Source organism: Limulus polyphemus, unplaced genomic scaffold (genome assembly GCF_000517525.1).
Source record: "Limulus polyphemus unplaced genomic scaffold, Limulus_polyphemus-2.1.2 Scaffold1325, whole genome shotgun sequence".
In the NCBI taxonomy this organism is placed as follows: Eukaryota; Metazoa; Arthropoda; class Merostomata; order Xiphosura; family Limulidae; genus Limulus; species Limulus polyphemus.
Window position 1 is genome coordinate 241,778 of NW_013666935.1, and position 17,391 is coordinate 259,168.

Below are 17,391 nucleotides of genomic sequence, written 5' to 3' on the forward strand. Positions count from 1 at the left end.
TATGTTCAAGAGTGGGAATAGTTCTACTTTAATCTTGCACTTATTGAGATGAAATATGAAGTGTCGTATGTTCAAGAGTGGGAATAGTTCTACTTTAATCTTGCACTTATTGAGATGAAATATGAAGTGTCGTATGTTTGAGAGTGGGAATAGTTCTCCTTTAATTTTGCACTTAATATATAGATGAGTTGAGATATGAACAAACGTCATCACTTGAGACTTCCCCTCACCACCTTCTAAGCATATTAAATTGTTTTTGTTCTGTTTGCATACGAATAAAGTTACACAATAATTAGTTTGTTTGTTTGTTTGTTTGAAGTGAAGCACAAAGCTACACAATAGGCTATCTGTGCTCTGCCCACCACGGGTATCGAAACTCGGTTTCTAGCGTTGTAAGTCCGCAGACATACTGGGGGGTACACACACAATAATTAGAGAATGAGGGTAAGGTTATTACACTTTTCATTAAGTTTATGTAAAAGAGCTAGCACATAGCCCCAAGTAGAACTCTAAAGGATGACATTTTTTTTAAAATATGCTATGTTAAACTACGAATCTATAATAAACTGAGTAATTGGATAAAGATAAGATGATAATCCGACAGTACTTTTTGAAGAAAGTTGTAGTAAATTAATCATCAACTCACAGAGGTTTAAGAGTTCAACTTAAATCGTTTTGAAACGTAGGAGTAAAAAGTTATGAGTAGAAAGGAAAATCATGAAAGTGGTCTTTATTCATTGAGTATTGATTTGTCTAAAGATTCAACTAAACTATCATAATAAGTAGAGGATTTAACAAGTGGTTAACTAGCGGTTTGTGTTGTTAAAAGAATGTTACTAACTAACGATTGGTAGGCGCTTAATTAACCCTTTAGCTCAATTGGTAAAGCACTCACCTCGCATGGGATAAATTTTGGGTTCAAATCGGAGAGGAGTTGGCGGTGAGAGTGGTTGAAAAATATACCGTCCATCTATTTTATAAGTTCAAAATTAGGTGCGTCTATCTGCAGATAGTCCTTGTGGAGCTTTGCGCGAAATTCTGAAACTTTAAGTTCATCAACGTCTTCACTTCGTGTGAATTTCACAAATGTTAGAAAGTGTTTCTTTTCGTTAGATAGTTGGGAAAATTCAGATGAGTGACACCATTTCTTATTTATTTTTCAAATTCATGGTGCAAACTCGATGAATGATGGCGAGTAACTCATCATGAAATAACGCATCAGCCGATATAATGTATTGGTGGGGTGCCACGATATTAACACTGAATAAATAGATTATTAAGCACAAAAAAGTTCTTCGACAAATATAAATGTATTTTAGTAAAATCATGAAAACAAGTATGCGTATTTTGATCTGTATTCCTTCTTCATGACAGTAAATATTTATATTTCAGAAAAATGTGAGCCCGGAAGCTTCTCTGAAACCGGTCTAAAGCCATGCCAACAGTGTCCAGTCGGGTACTACCAATTTAATTACGGTCAATTATTTTGCCAGGAATGTTCTGGAAACTTAACAACTGCAGAGGAAGGTGCCAAATCTTCAAACGACTGTATTGGTACGTTGCTTACAAATATTATGTATACTTTGTTTGTTTTATATATATAACCTATAGAACTATTTCATTTTCTAAAATCCATGGTATTTTTTGCAGTATATTAATATGTTATTTTTCTGGTTTAGAGTTCGACCACTGTTATCAGAATCCCTGTAAATATGGTAGCAAGTGTATCAGCCTCAAACATTCGTATTCCTGTGAATGTGGTCCTGAACTGTATGGAAAGCAATGCGAAAGAAACGTTAATGCCTGTTTAGAGCAACCATGTGCTCATAACAGCACCTGTGTAGATCTCGGTAAGAAGAACTAACTATTTGCTTTAAATACAACAAGCTTACTCTAAGTTTTATTGCAATACTTTTTTCTTGTATGTGTTCATAGTTGCATACATATTCAACTGTTTAAAGTTACTTAATGTGCTGTTCTTCAATAAGAGAGAAACTATACTTTGTCCTGACTTATTTACTTCATGCTTTAAGCATTCTAATAATTTTAATTTTTACCTTTACCTTGACAATATATATATCCACAGAAAATATCAGTATTTCCTAAAATTTCTTCTTAAACTTTATCGTGATCTTTGATAATACTAACTGTAACTGCTTCAAAAAAATTCAGTTGTTTTGTTCTATCAGAAATTAAATTAGGTTAATCATTAGAAAACTGAAATTGCAAACTGCTTGAATGTGGAGCTATGATTGGATGTTAAAAAGACATTTAAGGTTTCATCTTTAACCCTACTGACGATGTTCATAACGAGATAATGAGAAATAGTTTTATGAGAGCCAAGTTGAACACGGCTTTAAATCATCTTAAAATCGTATAGCTTGTTACTTCTCCTATTCATATACTCAGATTTACTTTTAACATGAACGTAGTTTAACCAGTGTTTCGACCACATTTTGCTTTAGTGGTGGGATTTCAGTGTATCTGCCAACCTGGTTTCACTGGTGAGACTTGCGAAGAAGAAATCGACGAATGTCGTGTTGGTAGTTCAATAAAGTGTAAGAATGGAGGAACTTGTGTTGACGAAGTAAGTTTGTTTGTTTGTTTTTGTAATTAAGCACAAAGCTACACAATGAGTTATCTGTGTTCTACCCACCACGGGTATCGAAAACTGGTTTCTAGCGTTGTAAGTCCGCAGACTGGGGGGCTACGAAGTAAGTAAACAATAAAAGTACAACTGTTTCACGAGAAAAAAAAGAGAGAACTTAGTTTCGTTTGTTTGAAATTTCCCGCAAAGTTACACGAGGGCTATCTGCACTAACCGTCCCTAATTTAGCAGTGGTAGACTAGAGGGAAGATAACTAGTCAACACCACCCACTGCCAATTCTTGGGCTAATCTTTTACTAACAAATAGTGTTTGACTGTCACATTATAACGCTCCCGCGGCTGAAAGGGCGAGCATGTTTGGTGACGGGGATTCGAACCCGCAACCCACAGATTGCGAGTCGAGCGCTTTAACCATCAGGCCATGTAAAAAATAAAAAATAAAAATAGAGAGAAAGTAAAACAAGAAGTTTAAGTAACTGTAGAGAAAAGAAAATTACTCAAATCACTGGATACATGAACACACATACACAATTGTTCATTTCAATGAAGAAAAGGTGGCGTAGTGTAGAGGCCTAATTTATTCTTTGATACTGAATTCACATCTCATCAATGCTGTTTGGAAAAGCGAAGCAAGTAAATAAAGTAGTCCTCGTATACTGTTGGAATGTAAACAGTTTGTTAATAGTGGTGAGTAAAGGACTTTATATCTAAGCCAAAAATTACTTATATAATAAATATATGTTAGTCTTTATGCATTAAAAAACGAAAGTATATCGAAAAATGTCTTAACATTAGAATTAATAATATAGTTTCTGTATTTTTCCTGATTTTATAAGTACTAAAATGTTCCCTGAAAGTGATGTTTATGTTCCTGATATTCAAACTTGAAAAATGGTATTAACATTATGGAAACCAGCATGGATTAATGTTTAGAACCCTCGAGTCGCAACCTGCAGCTTCGAATCTCATTACCGAACATGCTCACCCTTTGATAGGTTATAATGTGACGGTGAAGCCCACTATTCGTTGACAAAGAGTAGCCCAAAAATTGACGATGGGTGGTGTTGACTAGCTGCCTTCCCTCTAGTCCATCGCTTCAAAATTAAGGACGAGTAGAACAAATAGCTCTCGATTAGTTTTGCGCAAAATTCAATAAAACAGACAATTAATTTTAAACCGTTCTTTGGTTAATATACTACTGTGTTCTTGAAGGGTTGTAGTTTTTACGGTATGCCCCGAAAGAGTGGATTATAATTATACTTTCTTCGGACGGTAGTATTAAGATTACAGTGTGTTCTGAAAGTAGTATTCATACAACCAGTGTCTTGAAGTTGGAGTTAGCACAACAGTGTGTTCTGAGCGTGAAGCTACTACAATATATTCTCAAATAGATAACATTAAAGTGCATTCTGAAAGGGTCGTAAGAATTATTGTGTATCGTGCAAACGGTGTTAATTCTATCTGTTCTCAAACATGAGCAATAGAGTATTATTTTAGTAGAATGTCGTTTGGTGAAAAATGTTCTTTAACTATTCATTCAATAAAATTCTATAATTTGAATAAATATTCCATAAGATAAATACTCGAAGATATTAAGTAATTGAAGAAATAGACACAATTTCACTACAGTCTTGTAGTGAAACTCCATTTCACGTGTGCGTCTTTGTTTTTACATTATTACAAGTGCAAAAAAGTTTTAGCAGCATAGGTTCAGAAACAGTACGAGTAAGCTAACATCAAGTAACATGATGCTTTCAAATGTTGTAATGAGTCAAACAGTTCATCGAACTGACATATTATGAATATTCAATTAAATGATTGATCCTTTTAAAAACTTGAAGAAAAATCAATTTAACACTTTTTTAGCAAATAAAAATAATAAAGTCAAAAAGTCCCACATTTCGACTTCCTTTTCTTGTTATTGTTACCACAAGGTTGGAAGTTTTAAGTGTATCTGTCCTCCGTGGACGATGGGTGATTTCTGTGAAGTTCTTGTCGATTTATGCGAGACACAGCCCTGCTACTTTGACGCCAAATGCCGGGCAATAAATTTCACGAGGTTTTGTGACTGTGCTGAAGGATTTACAGGAAGTGACTGTTCAGTAAATATTGATGACTGTTTTGGAATAGAGTGTCATAATGGAGGAAGGTAGGTCGAACTGTAGGATACACACTCGTCATACTCTTAAATCATTAGTCTAACTATTTAAATTCTTAGTTTTTATATGTATATAACCTTTAATTATCGTAATATTAAATAAATATCATGACTGATTAGTTTGTCTTTTTGAATAGTCCAAAATAATCATGTTTTAATTTGATCAACTAGAAGAAATAAAAACCTAATTATAGGTTATTTATGATTTTGAATAAAAACCTATTACTGCCGGTAATGATTTATATTTTTGAGTAAACAAATAAGCCCGATAAATATATATTTATTAATTTTATCTTTATGTTCAATGTTAATGATTTTTCATCATTTTATAACCCCCACAATTTAGAGTAGATTCTTATTTTTGAGCTTTCCCGTTGTCATCGTACAAATTCTGAATCTGTAGTTTTCTGCCTATGAGGTATTACTTACGCAGAAAGAAAACACGCAATTTGACATTCACGCATATAGTATTCTGTTTATCAATGACTTTGCGAACACCTATATATTTGATATTCACAAATTATATCCCATTTCCAAACAACTTCGTAGAGTATATTAAATACTACTAGATTATGTTAAGAAACAACAGTTGTGTTAATATTAAAAAAGAGAGAGAGAAATGATTCAAATGCTTCTTTAGAAGATAAAGTAATGCTGCATTTATTCAAACTTTAATATTCAGGCAAAAACGTATTAAAGTGATAAAAAACACACACAAAAACGAGTTAAATAGGGTAATCATCACCTATGGTTTTACACAGTTCAGTAAGAAGACTTAGACGACTGCTTTGGTGGGGTGTTGAATAAGTTTGATGCCATGTTTTAAAATTAGCTCACTTTGCAGTTGCCTAGACATGGTAAACGGATACAAATGCTCATGTTCTCCCGGATTTACTGGTGACTTCTGTGAGACGAATATCAATGATTGTCTTACTCATCAATGTCAAAACAATGCCACTTGTGAAGACGAAGTAGGTGGATATGTGTGTTTCTGCCTTCCTGGATTTACGGGAAAGTTCTGTGAAACAAGTAAGTTTACACTATTATTTTATTTTCTTAATCGGTGGTGTGCTGTAGTAGTATGTTAAATGCTATGTTGTAAATACATTATAATGTGCCGATTTTTTGTTGTGTAGATTGGGCCTATTTAGATAACTTCAATGACGGATGCATCTACATATATCAATGCAATAGATGCGGCAGCTCTTATGTAGGTGAAACGGGACGTAACATAAACATTAGGATTAAAGAACATAACAATCTCCCATCACACATTTATGAACACAGCATAACAAATCAACATCCAATCAATAACAACAACTTTAAAATATTATGTAAAGAAAACAATATCAATAGAAGAAAAATTAAAGAAGCGTTAATTATCCGCGATTCAAAACCTAATTTAAATCAAAATATAGGTGTCTCTTTATATCTATTCTAAATTGGAACAAAAATGCTCGAGTAAATTACTAATACTTAACACTATATCATAAGTTTACTTGATGATGATCACACAAGTGGTCGAAACGTTGTAATAAATTTTCTAAAAATAAAATAATCCACTCAACAGCTGTCCTCAAAGTGTTATTATTTAAGTAAAAGTGGATTTCCCTCTCCTTTCAACAGTAATAAACGTATTATGAATACATATTTATATGTATGCTATTAATTATTTAGGTTTGTATATCATTTATTTTTTTTTGTATACCTTATTGTATAAAGTATAATGTGCAAACGTCAGGTAGAAGAAAATTCTGCTCTCTTTTTTATGTCAAATTATGATTATAATTATTCAATGTAAAACGTAATAATAAAGTTCAAACAATGAACATTGTTATCACCTATATCAGTTTGCTCGATTTTAAAAAGGTTTGATTAAACACAATTATTAACGAAATATCAATTTTAAATTATCCATACACCAGTGATACAAATCAATTTAGTTATGCTTTAATGGTTTGATATAAATATAAAATAGTAATCATCCCAAATATAAGATATTATCATTTTTCATAGGACTGCCAAGAACACGATTATTGTTTATGCTACATATATGAAAAATATTTTAACACAGTATAATCTTGATTTTTGTGTCGTTGTTTTTCTCAGTAGTACCTAACACATATTCATTCTGGATTTCAACATCTAAACACTTAAATACACAAACTGCATCACAATCAGTGCAAAAGTGATCTATCTAATGGATTGCCCTCCGAGTTGGGGATAGATAGGTCCAAGGCTGGAGCTGAGATATGTCAGTGAACACGCTCTGCGCTTTCTGCTGTGGTATTATCACTGTAACAGAATCTCGCTTTCTGGTTATGAGTAGCTGTATATGAAACAGCAGATGCCACCAGTTAGTTGCCCTTCCTCTGATCACAAGGTCTAAATTGGGGATGGCTTGCCCCAAAGTTAGGGTTTAATATGTTCTAACTTAGATCAACAAAATTGACCAAAATTAAAATAGTATGAAATCAAGTGAATGATTGAGTAAAATATAAAGTGCTTATAAGTACTCTATTTGAATATCATGATAGTAAAGCTGTATACATTATTCATTATATTTTGAATAATTTATTCAGAGATAGATATAAAAAAAATTACGTTTATGCTAAACCATAGAATTGGAACCCAAATGATGTATAGTTAGGATGTGTTAAAAGGCTTCAAAGTTAGTATTTTTAACTGAGTGTAAATACTAATTCAGTTTACGTATTTGAGAGTCGAATTTGTAACAAAAATTTCCATTTTTTTTCATTGCATACCTGTTTTCTCTGATCCAAAATTGTTTTAGAGCTACTAGGTTTCTTATGAAGCTAAATTGTTTCGATCATGTCAAGTTTAAGATGAACATTTAAACTTTTTTTTTACCGTGAGAACCACTTATGTGTCAATCAGCACTGAGAATTAACAGATTATTTATACAGGAGAATATGTACTTGTATTAATTCTAACGACACATTTTAAGTTCCATCTCGAAATCGACGACAATACAAACATACTAAGAAGTCAATGACATTATCTTGATTTTCAGAGATGTCTGAAGACTTCGTTATGAACTTTCAACAGCCATTGGTGTCAAATTTTGCAATATCTGATCATGTTCCGACTATGTGGGACGTGACACTTGGGTTATGGGTAGAAACTAACGATCGCCGACGACCAGGAAGTATGTTTTCTTACGCTACTGATTCTAACGGTCAAATACTAGCCAATGCATTATCATTAACAGACTATGGTTCGGTGAAATTGTATGTGAACGATGAACCAATTTTTACTGACTTGCCTGTGAATGACGGCAAATGGCACCAGCTTACGTTTACTTGGTCATCTGGACATAGAGGTATTGTTCTGTTTTTGTTTTGTGTAACATTTAATTTCATTCATTGTATGAAATTGTATCAAATTAATTGCCCAGACTCCAGAATATATTATTTTAAATCGTAAATACATATGTTATTATTAACTATTTAACACATACCTATAATGAAATTCATTCAAGTAAAATCTCAGAATCCCTAGTATGTTTGGCGTTTCCTGAAAAAACATTTGACGTAAATTCAGTGTGATACTTTATGTCTTTCATTTTGGTTAGAGTTTTTCGTCCACTTGTCAAAACAATAAGCACACTATTTTCAAATGGTGTATCACTGAACATTCATACGTTTTTTACATTGATATTCTATTTTAGTAGTCTTTGTACTGCTAAAACAAACCCAAAAAGCAAAGAGTCATCATAGTGTCCTTCAATAATTCTCAACAATAATATCACTACTTGAAACCCCACATGTAAATAAGGTTCGTGCTTGTTATGTACAAACCTCTGTTCAGTTCATAAACTACGTATTGACTCCTAATATCTTTCGGTGTAGCATCTTTTCCAAGAGTACTGTATATACATTGGTAGTACTTAAGTACGATGTCATCTTCTCTGGTAATCATACTTTCATTGTAAGGTGTATCTGATTTTCATACATAATGTCTAGATTTCCGTCTCAGAATTTCTTAAAATAAAAGTGATTCTAAATTTCATAATAAAGTATTATTTAATTAGCACGATAAAAGCTCAACGGTAAATCTGAAGGCTTATAATGCTAAAAATTGGAGTTTCGATACTCGTATTGGACAAATCGCAGTTAGCCCATTGTATAGCTTTGTGCTTTAAACGAGCAAAATAAGTTAATTATTAAATAATCTCATGCTATAATCAATTTCCTACTGGAAGTAAAACTCTTAAAGTGTTGAGAGATTTGAGAGTTGATGTGCACGAGTGTGATGCCACGAAATGGTATGTAACAGACTTTTTTGACAAAAATATTCCTACGCTAAGATTATAAAGATGTTCTTAGATTGAGGATTTAGAATTTACAAAACGGAGATATCCCTTGTACTTAATAAAATTGGAAAATGAGTCTCACCCAATCCGTGGTAAGCCAAGTGTGGCGTCTTGTAACAGGTGAGAATACACGGCAATAAAGCTCCAACATCCTTTTAATAGAACGTACTCAACCTCTGTACCACAGATAGTTGTACATTTCTTTTAGAACTTGAATTATTTTGTGAGATTCATATGGGATTACGAATAATTTTAGATATATTACTCAACTAGTCAATCTATTACATATTTCTAACTTGTTTTACAGGTGAATGGAAATTATTTGAAAACGGACAGTTAGTAACAAATGGCACTGGAGTTCAGAGTGGTAGGCCTATTCCTGGCGACGGGACATTTGTGATCGGCCAAGATCAGGATAGTATAGGAGGAAATTTCAGCCCTCTAGAAGCTTTTCAGGGTAACATCTCAAGGTAAGAGAGCACTTTTCAGGGTAACATTACAAGGTAAGAGAGCACTTTTAACTTTCTCCGATTAGATTTTTTATGGTGCATGTAGCGCTAGGGACCATAAAATGAGTTAATTGTAATGAATAATATAAACATTTATTTTAAAATCTAAATATTTAAAGGTGCTGCTGAGTGACTGACTTCCTTTTGTTTATTAGTCCATAACTTGGGACAGCGTCAGATAGCTTTAGCAGTTTTGCCGTATATAAAAGATATATTAACTACAAGATAGGCCTAACCTATAAACCTTTTTTTTTTGGTAACACCAAAATTGTTAAAGACTAAGCGTGTACACAAATTGAATTTACTATCTAAGTCTTCTCCATTTGTACATGTATTTTCACTACTCGGCGCTAGATGTTAATTGGACATAAAACAAACAAAAAAAAAAAACTGGTATGAATTTTAAATGATAATCACTTGCCTAGATTTTTTACCAAAGTTGGGAAAGATTAAATACATTGTAACCTCACAATGGATTGTGGAAAATTGTAAAATATTTCGAATATAAGTATTTATTAAGCATAACTAGAAAATAAACTTATTCCAAGGATAAATCAAGGAAACGGTTATCTAGTATTTAGAAAGACAGGAGTAATGATTTGTTGTAAGCTGATTGAAGAAATACTCGCTGTGAAGACAAACAAAATAACAATTTATTAATGAAAAACACAAAATAATAAATTACAAGCTGGCTGGGTGTTTGGGTAGAGAAATGTTGCTATTTCGTTGTGGTTTTTAAAATTCAAAATAAATTATTATGAGAAAAGTAAATGAAAGAATACTTTGCTTAAATAAAGGAAAATAAAAATATATCTAACTATTCATGTGACTTCAGTTTTAGACCTGCTTGCTGTATATGTTGAAATACCAAACTTTAACTGCTGCTTGAACATGCACTCAAACAAAATACAAACAAAAGATAAAACGATAAAAAACCTTATAACCCGAACGCTTTCGAAAGGTGGATCTTCCTTCTTCAGCGGTAAACAACATAGATGACACACATAAGACATTTCCCATTACACAACACATAATGCGAGTCCGATCAATAGCTTAAAAGTAGCTCCCACATTACACAGGCTGATTGGCAGGATACAAAACTCACACAATCATTTATGAAAACTGGAAGCATTCTTGGGTCTACTTTTATCATACAGGTCAAAGTGAGGCAAGATCCAGAGAAATAAATCAGCAGGATCCTACCAATACAAATGTATATGTGCATATTACTATATTCAGCGACTTAAGTCCACACAGAATTCCACTGTGCCTTCTATACTGTATATTATATTTAATAAATGTACTATTGGCAATAACCAAGAACTCGCTGAAGGTTGAAAGATTCGATAATTCAGTAACTGATATACCTCAGTGCTGAATATTACCTTGGTACCCAAAGGAAGTCTACATGGTAATTACCTCATAAGACACTTGTTTCTAATACCTGTATGATACTGGATAAGATTTGTTTCCCATCCAGTTAACTGATCCAGCAAATACATTAGAAAATTAAATCACCAGCTTCCTGAGGTTTTTCTGTTGTCTGAGCTCAAATAACATACAGAATCCTTGATCACTGGCCCTAGATGTACTGGTAACCATACATTTGCACATGAGTGTAATGAAGCAGAAATAACACTAGCCATACTGCCAATTTCGGTCATTGCTCACCAATAGTCATTCCATCTTGTAAGTTTACTGTTTGTTCTCCATAATTACAAGCCATATTTGGAATAAATCTTGAAATTGGAAAGCAGCCTGCTTTTTAATGAAACAATGTGTATTAGGCATCATTTCAATCACAGCATTAACTGAAAATACAACTGAAATTTTATTAAAACACTAATTGTGTATTAAAGAGAAGTATAACACCACCATGTACATACACCTATGCACTCCATAGTTATTGTACTTATTTTGTTTGGTGTTATATATTTCCGAACAGAGCTATGAATGACAAAAACACGTCCACAGTTGCAAATATCTCTTTACCCTTCCTCTATACATGGATCAGGGCAGTTCTGTATCCAAATCAGCAGCAAAGATGGAGCAGCATGCCTTAAATTACCAAACTGTATACATAGTTAGGCAAGCATTTCTCCTCTCTTGTCTTTACATGTATAAAGATGTTTCTCCATTCACATAACCAACACAGATGAAGGATTACGATAAGAATATCTCTTTTGCTCAGGTGAATGCTATTCATATTGAACTGAGTCACCATATTGTGTCTGCAGGGTGCCATTTGCCACAGCTTTTGTAATGTGGGATTAACACAAGCAGGAGCCGACTTTCTAGTTACCAGCTCATTCCTTGTTGCTACTAGCACAGTGTCAATTAGAGTCATAATATCTATAATACCCATCTAGTGCACTATGAAATCATTATGAGGTCCCATACAATCTAATTGATCATAATATCTTCTACTTGGCTACCACCATCATGGAGTATGCTTCACATATAAATATCTTAACTCCTCTAAATATGCAGGTAAGTTTTCACGGCGATCACATTTACAGGCCTTAAATTCTGTTCAATCAATTAATGGCTCTATTTGTTAATGAGTCAGACATCAACACAATAATACTACAATGGCCTTCCAACTACAAAATTGGCTATGTTCCAGGTACTTCACATTATCTACTGCCAGACAACCTAAGCGGCAAATGCTGTGTCATTTGATTCTTCAATTCCAAATAACTACCTGGCAAAACCACTTAATGAAAAGAAATCTAAATCCTTTTTTCCCGAATCCCTAAAAGATGGAAGCAAGATCTGTTTCACCTCCCTACTCTCTGCCATCTATAGCAAGGCCAAATGTCCATCATTAGTATCATTCAGTTCAAATGACTGTGTAATCAGAGTCAAAATATTAAATGACAATTCTCTAGTGGCTGGAATTTGTGTATTTTGTTAAACATCCAACTTCCCCTTGAATTTGCTATAGCAACACTTCCTCAGTGCAAAAGTATCATTGGGTGAGATTGCTGGAATACAAGATTTTTGTTGTTGCATTGCACCAATAATTCTATCTTCATGAGAAGGCTTATCGATTATCAAAGGTAAATCAATCACGTGGCATGATGGTGAACACACCACTGGGAAACAGGCAGGACTGAATTGGTGATCACTGTTCATCTCTAGTTATATTTCAAGTGGTTTATCTAGCATAGAGCTTCTGGACTGCTAGATTCTGACCTATGTGGCTCAATACAGAGACTACCCCAGAGTCTCAGCATAACTGCAATTATTTACCCCTTTTTGGTGCCTTTCCTTAGATGTTCTTGGGCTTGGCCGTTCTGCATACAAATTACTGTAGTTCAGTAGTTATAGATAAACCAGGATGTGTTTCAGTCATCTCAGTGAGTGAAAAGAATGTGGAGCTCTGAAATTCTGGGTGAAGTGAATTTAATAGATTACTTCTTAGGATTAATTAGGGTCCACCGATATCGCCTTAAGATCAGTTTGGCCCTCCTTCTCTCTCTGTTATACACTTTATCAGATCGAAAGAGACATCTTTTGGACAGTGTCTTACAAGAAGCTCAAGAAGAAATAGATGAAAGGAATCAAAAACACAAATTAACTTCCACATTTGGTTGATGATCAAGGTAAGGTGTGGTATTCCAAGGATAACAAAGCTCAAAATTACCTGATCTTTGCAATAACAATATATTCATGAATACAGTATTTAGAAGAACATATGTAGCGATTTGGAATTAAAGACGCATGACTCTTCTGAAAACAGACAAAAATTATAATTTATTCATAATGATAATAAAGTTGGCTGATAATTTAAATGGAAGGTTATTGTTTTGTGATGTTTGAATTAAAAAATAGATAAACGAAATTATCATTAAAAGTAAATGAAAGGACACTAGAAACTGGATTACAAGTATCAGGGAGTGTATCTGTTCATTGTGATAGCTGTAGAGTAATTCCAAGGTAATGTAGGTCATAATAAAACTGTCCCATGAAACAGCATATAGCTTCTATGTCTGAATCCTACTAGCCAACATAACACTTAGTGTTGAATTGACACATAATCTCAACTGGATTTAGCATATTCTGATTTAGAACCGTTGAAAAATTGAAATATTTTAGAAACATACAGAATTTTTTAAAGCAAGTAAGATATGCAGTACTTATTATTATAATTTTATTGTATATACACACTTGAAATAAATGCTGCTTACCTCATTTTTCCATTTCATAAAGTGTTCTAAGGAGCAAAGTGCAATACGTTTGGAATATTATTCTGAAATGAAATGAATAAGCAAACTTGAAGATGATAAAATTTTATCTGTTAGAAACACTCCTTTAAATATGGAATTAAAATTCCTCTTTTTTCTATTGTATTATGAAAGTTAAAATTTATCCAGCTTGTTCAATTAACGTTTGTAAAAGTTTAAAAATGAACGAGTCGAAAGTATCATAAAAATATCATTAGAAACTTCACATGTTGTAATATTATAAGTTAGTATTTGTGACTGGATAGTACAATTTTGCATAGATAAAACTTGAAGCATGTAACATCTTTTATTGAATTTTGAACCTTCTAATCGTCCCTTGGTTTGTTTTTTTGGTCTCAAGCGAATAACGCAAAACTGGGTAGATATATATATTATTTACATTTACAACTTATTTTGATTAGAGTGATTAATATATGTCAGTAGTCTAGCATCATAAAACTTTCCATAAACAGAAATTAGTAATGTACGCTAGAGTGATAAATGTACTGGAATAAGGAATAGATAAACGATTATTTTCAATTACTGTATTGTTTGTTTGAAGTTATGCACAAAGCTACACAATGGGCTATCTGTGCTCTGCCCACAACAGTATCGAAACCGGTTTCTAGCGTTGTAAATCCGCAGACATACCGCTGTGCCAATGGGGGGCACAAATACTGTATTCTTGTACTCAACATTACCTAAATATAGTTTAAGAGAATATTGCATTTTGCAATTTCCATTTTGTATAAAGGTGTGTTCATGATTCATGCTAACAAATAAGGTTAGGTGACAAGGCCTTATAATCCCCTTTTCCATCACTGATGGTAGACTCTGAAGTCGATGTTGTCCTTCTCCTCTGTACATGCTTTCCAAAGTGTATCAACCATGCATAAACAACGAATTCTTAGTGAATTTTAGCAACCGGTAGATACAGGTTCTATCCAAAATATATGAAGTATACCGTGAATTCTAGTTAGTACTTAAATCCTGTGAACGAACTGGCATTGACATGAATGTGAGGCCATATGTATTATTTTAATTGAACAGTACCTTATTGGAATCCAGTCTCTATATAGATAATATTTCCTCACTTTACCGTTTTGACAGACAAGGTACAGAGTTTATCTTAGCAAATGCGTCAATTCTTGGGATGTGTAACTTACTATTATAGCTATAATATGGAACCATCATAAAAAATCTTGGAAAACAAACATTTTCATTCGTATTATTTTTGAATGTTATATCACTGGAAGGACAATAATAAACTGGCTGGACTTTTGTATAAACTTAAACACGTACATGCTTTGTCTAATGTGATACAAACATCCATTTGTAACATGAAAGATACAACTAGTATATCTCAAATTTGTTTATCTTTTTTTAGGGGGTAAGTATTTTGGAAGAAGCCTTTGAACATGGCTCTTGTGTCGCTTTTGAGGACCTAGATGTATGTGATTTATCTTGTTTACACATAAAAAAATTCGTAATTTAGCTGTAAAGGGCCGGTGTGATCTTAGGCTATTTTCCATGACAAATTATCTCCAGCATACGGTAAAGGTTGTTGGGAAACCTACTTTTTTTTCTGCCAGATGTATGCTTTCAATTGCTTTACCAACATGATTCAAATCTACAGACATCTTGAGATGCTAAAATTTCTGCAAGCTCTTCTAACCGCGGAATAAAACTTCACGTCGAAAAGCCCTGTAATGTAATCTTTTTATTCAAAGAGGGTCAATTTTAGGCGCAATATGCATTTGCACTTCAACTGAACTGCAGCGAGGGGACCGCGGCTTTTAATTTGTGTAATCATAGGTCACGGCGTTGGGCAGGGACCAGGTGATTGGATATGCAGGCTGTTACTAAAGTTCGTGAACAACCATTTCTATTTATTATGATCGTGTATGTTTGAACAAACACCCCTTGATTACCATTAAGTGTTTTATGGTGATTTCTGAAACTGTTTTGATTATTCGATGTGTACAGAATGCTCGAATTATAAGTAAATCAAAGTCTCTATAACATATACACCATCACCGATTAAACTTAAGGTGTGGGAGGGGCGAATCAGCAGAGACTGTGGAAGTGCTGTAAGCTCCTCCAGTGGGATCAAATTTCAGGCAGCAGAAACGGCTGGATTTATTATTATGCTAACTTAAAAATCACAGGCTTCCTTGTATATACAATGTGTGATCTCGCACCACAACATCAAAATTAAAACAAATGAACTGGCTCACATGTGCTTATCTGAGGGAGGAACCAATATTGTGGTTAAATGTTGCTTCTACTGTTGGAATTGACCATATGTTTTAGTAAGAATGAATTTTTAACATGTATTTCATGAGTATAAAACACGAGTTTTACTTTTCTAGGGTTAATGTTTGGAACAGGATACTGAAGGAAAGCGAAATACAACAACTGTGCAAGTTTGAAGACAATCTTCCTGGACGTGTGAAGGCATGGCCTGATTTCCTACAGAATGTCAACGGTGGTGTTCAATTACGCCTGGACGAAAGACCACAACTTCCACAATCATGAACTATTTCATCACTTTTTAAACATCTATAAACTACATCTTTCGAAGGTGTTTATCGGAATCAAAGCCGAGTTTTATAGAAACATTTTATTCTATAAATACAGGAACTGAAAAGATGAAACTATCTAAAAAGCATATACTCAATTATATAACACCTTCTATAACAAAACTTGCTAAAACTCTTCAACAAAAATTACAAGTAATAATAATTAGTCTTAATTACGAGTAACATAAATCGTCAGCTGGGTATCCTCGCTGTTCTTGGAAAGCATTGAGATGTATTGCATGCATGTATAAAAAAAATATTACAATATTTATATATATGAACAACTGCATACCAATGTATGAAATACTTCAAATATTTCACGTGTTTGAGTGTGAGGGATATAATTACATTTTAGTGAAATGGGAATTACTTAGTTGAAGAAAACATTTAAGGCTGTTTTCGAGCATTTACTTTATACTATTTTAAATTAATAACACACTAAACAGATATGATTCTGCTCGTGCAAATCAAATGGTTAATTATGCATTATATACTTTATATGAAGTTGATTTAAGGTGACAAATATTTATTCTAAATTAGAGTGTAAAAATGAAAACCTAAATTCAGAAGTGTAAGTACATAAAAAAGAAGAGAGATATAACAAGGACAATAACTCTCACTTTGAGTCCAAATATTTAATGTGTTTGTGTTATATTATTATTTTTATGCATTTGTAAAATGGACAAATCACGCTTTTATTCTGATAAATTGCGGGAATTCTAGTTATTTCACGACTATATAAACGACACACACACACACAAAAGAGATGAATGATCGTTATATAATGCTGTCATGTTTTAAGACAAAATTAATGACGATAATACTCACGTGTCTTTTCTATATTCAACCAAAAACAAAAATACAATAATATACATATAACTTGTTTAAAATTGTTTTCGGGAGGGCGCTTCAGTGTCCTCATCTACCCCCCCCCCCATATAATTTCATATTGATAGAATTATTGAAAAT

At 33.2% G+C, this 17,391-nt stretch overlaps 1 protein-coding gene across 1 annotated transcript in view; it reads left to right on the forward strand.

The window, feature by feature from the left end:
* Nucleotides 1-17,178, forward strand: part of LOC106463107 (sushi, von Willebrand factor type A, EGF and pentraxin domain-containing protein 1-like) — a 50,923-nt gene extending 33,745 nt beyond the window's left edge. The window contains exons 14-21 of the mRNA XM_013923077.2: nt 1,393-1,554; nt 1,680-1,850; nt 2,466-2,587; nt 4,543-4,757; nt 5,611-5,795; nt 7,801-8,109; nt 9,410-9,572; nt 16,213-17,178. Of these exons, the coding sequence (XP_013778531.1) occupies nt 1,393-1,554; nt 1,680-1,850; nt 2,466-2,587; nt 4,543-4,757; nt 5,611-5,795; nt 7,801-8,109; nt 9,410-9,572; nt 16,213-16,378 (1,493 nt within the window). The 3' untranslated portion in view covers nt 16,379-17,178. The remainder of the gene's footprint in view (nt 1-1,392; nt 1,555-1,679; nt 1,851-2,465; nt 2,588-4,542; nt 4,758-5,610; nt 5,796-7,800; nt 8,110-9,409; nt 9,573-16,212) is intronic.
* Nucleotides 17,179-17,391: the final 213 nt, after the last annotated feature.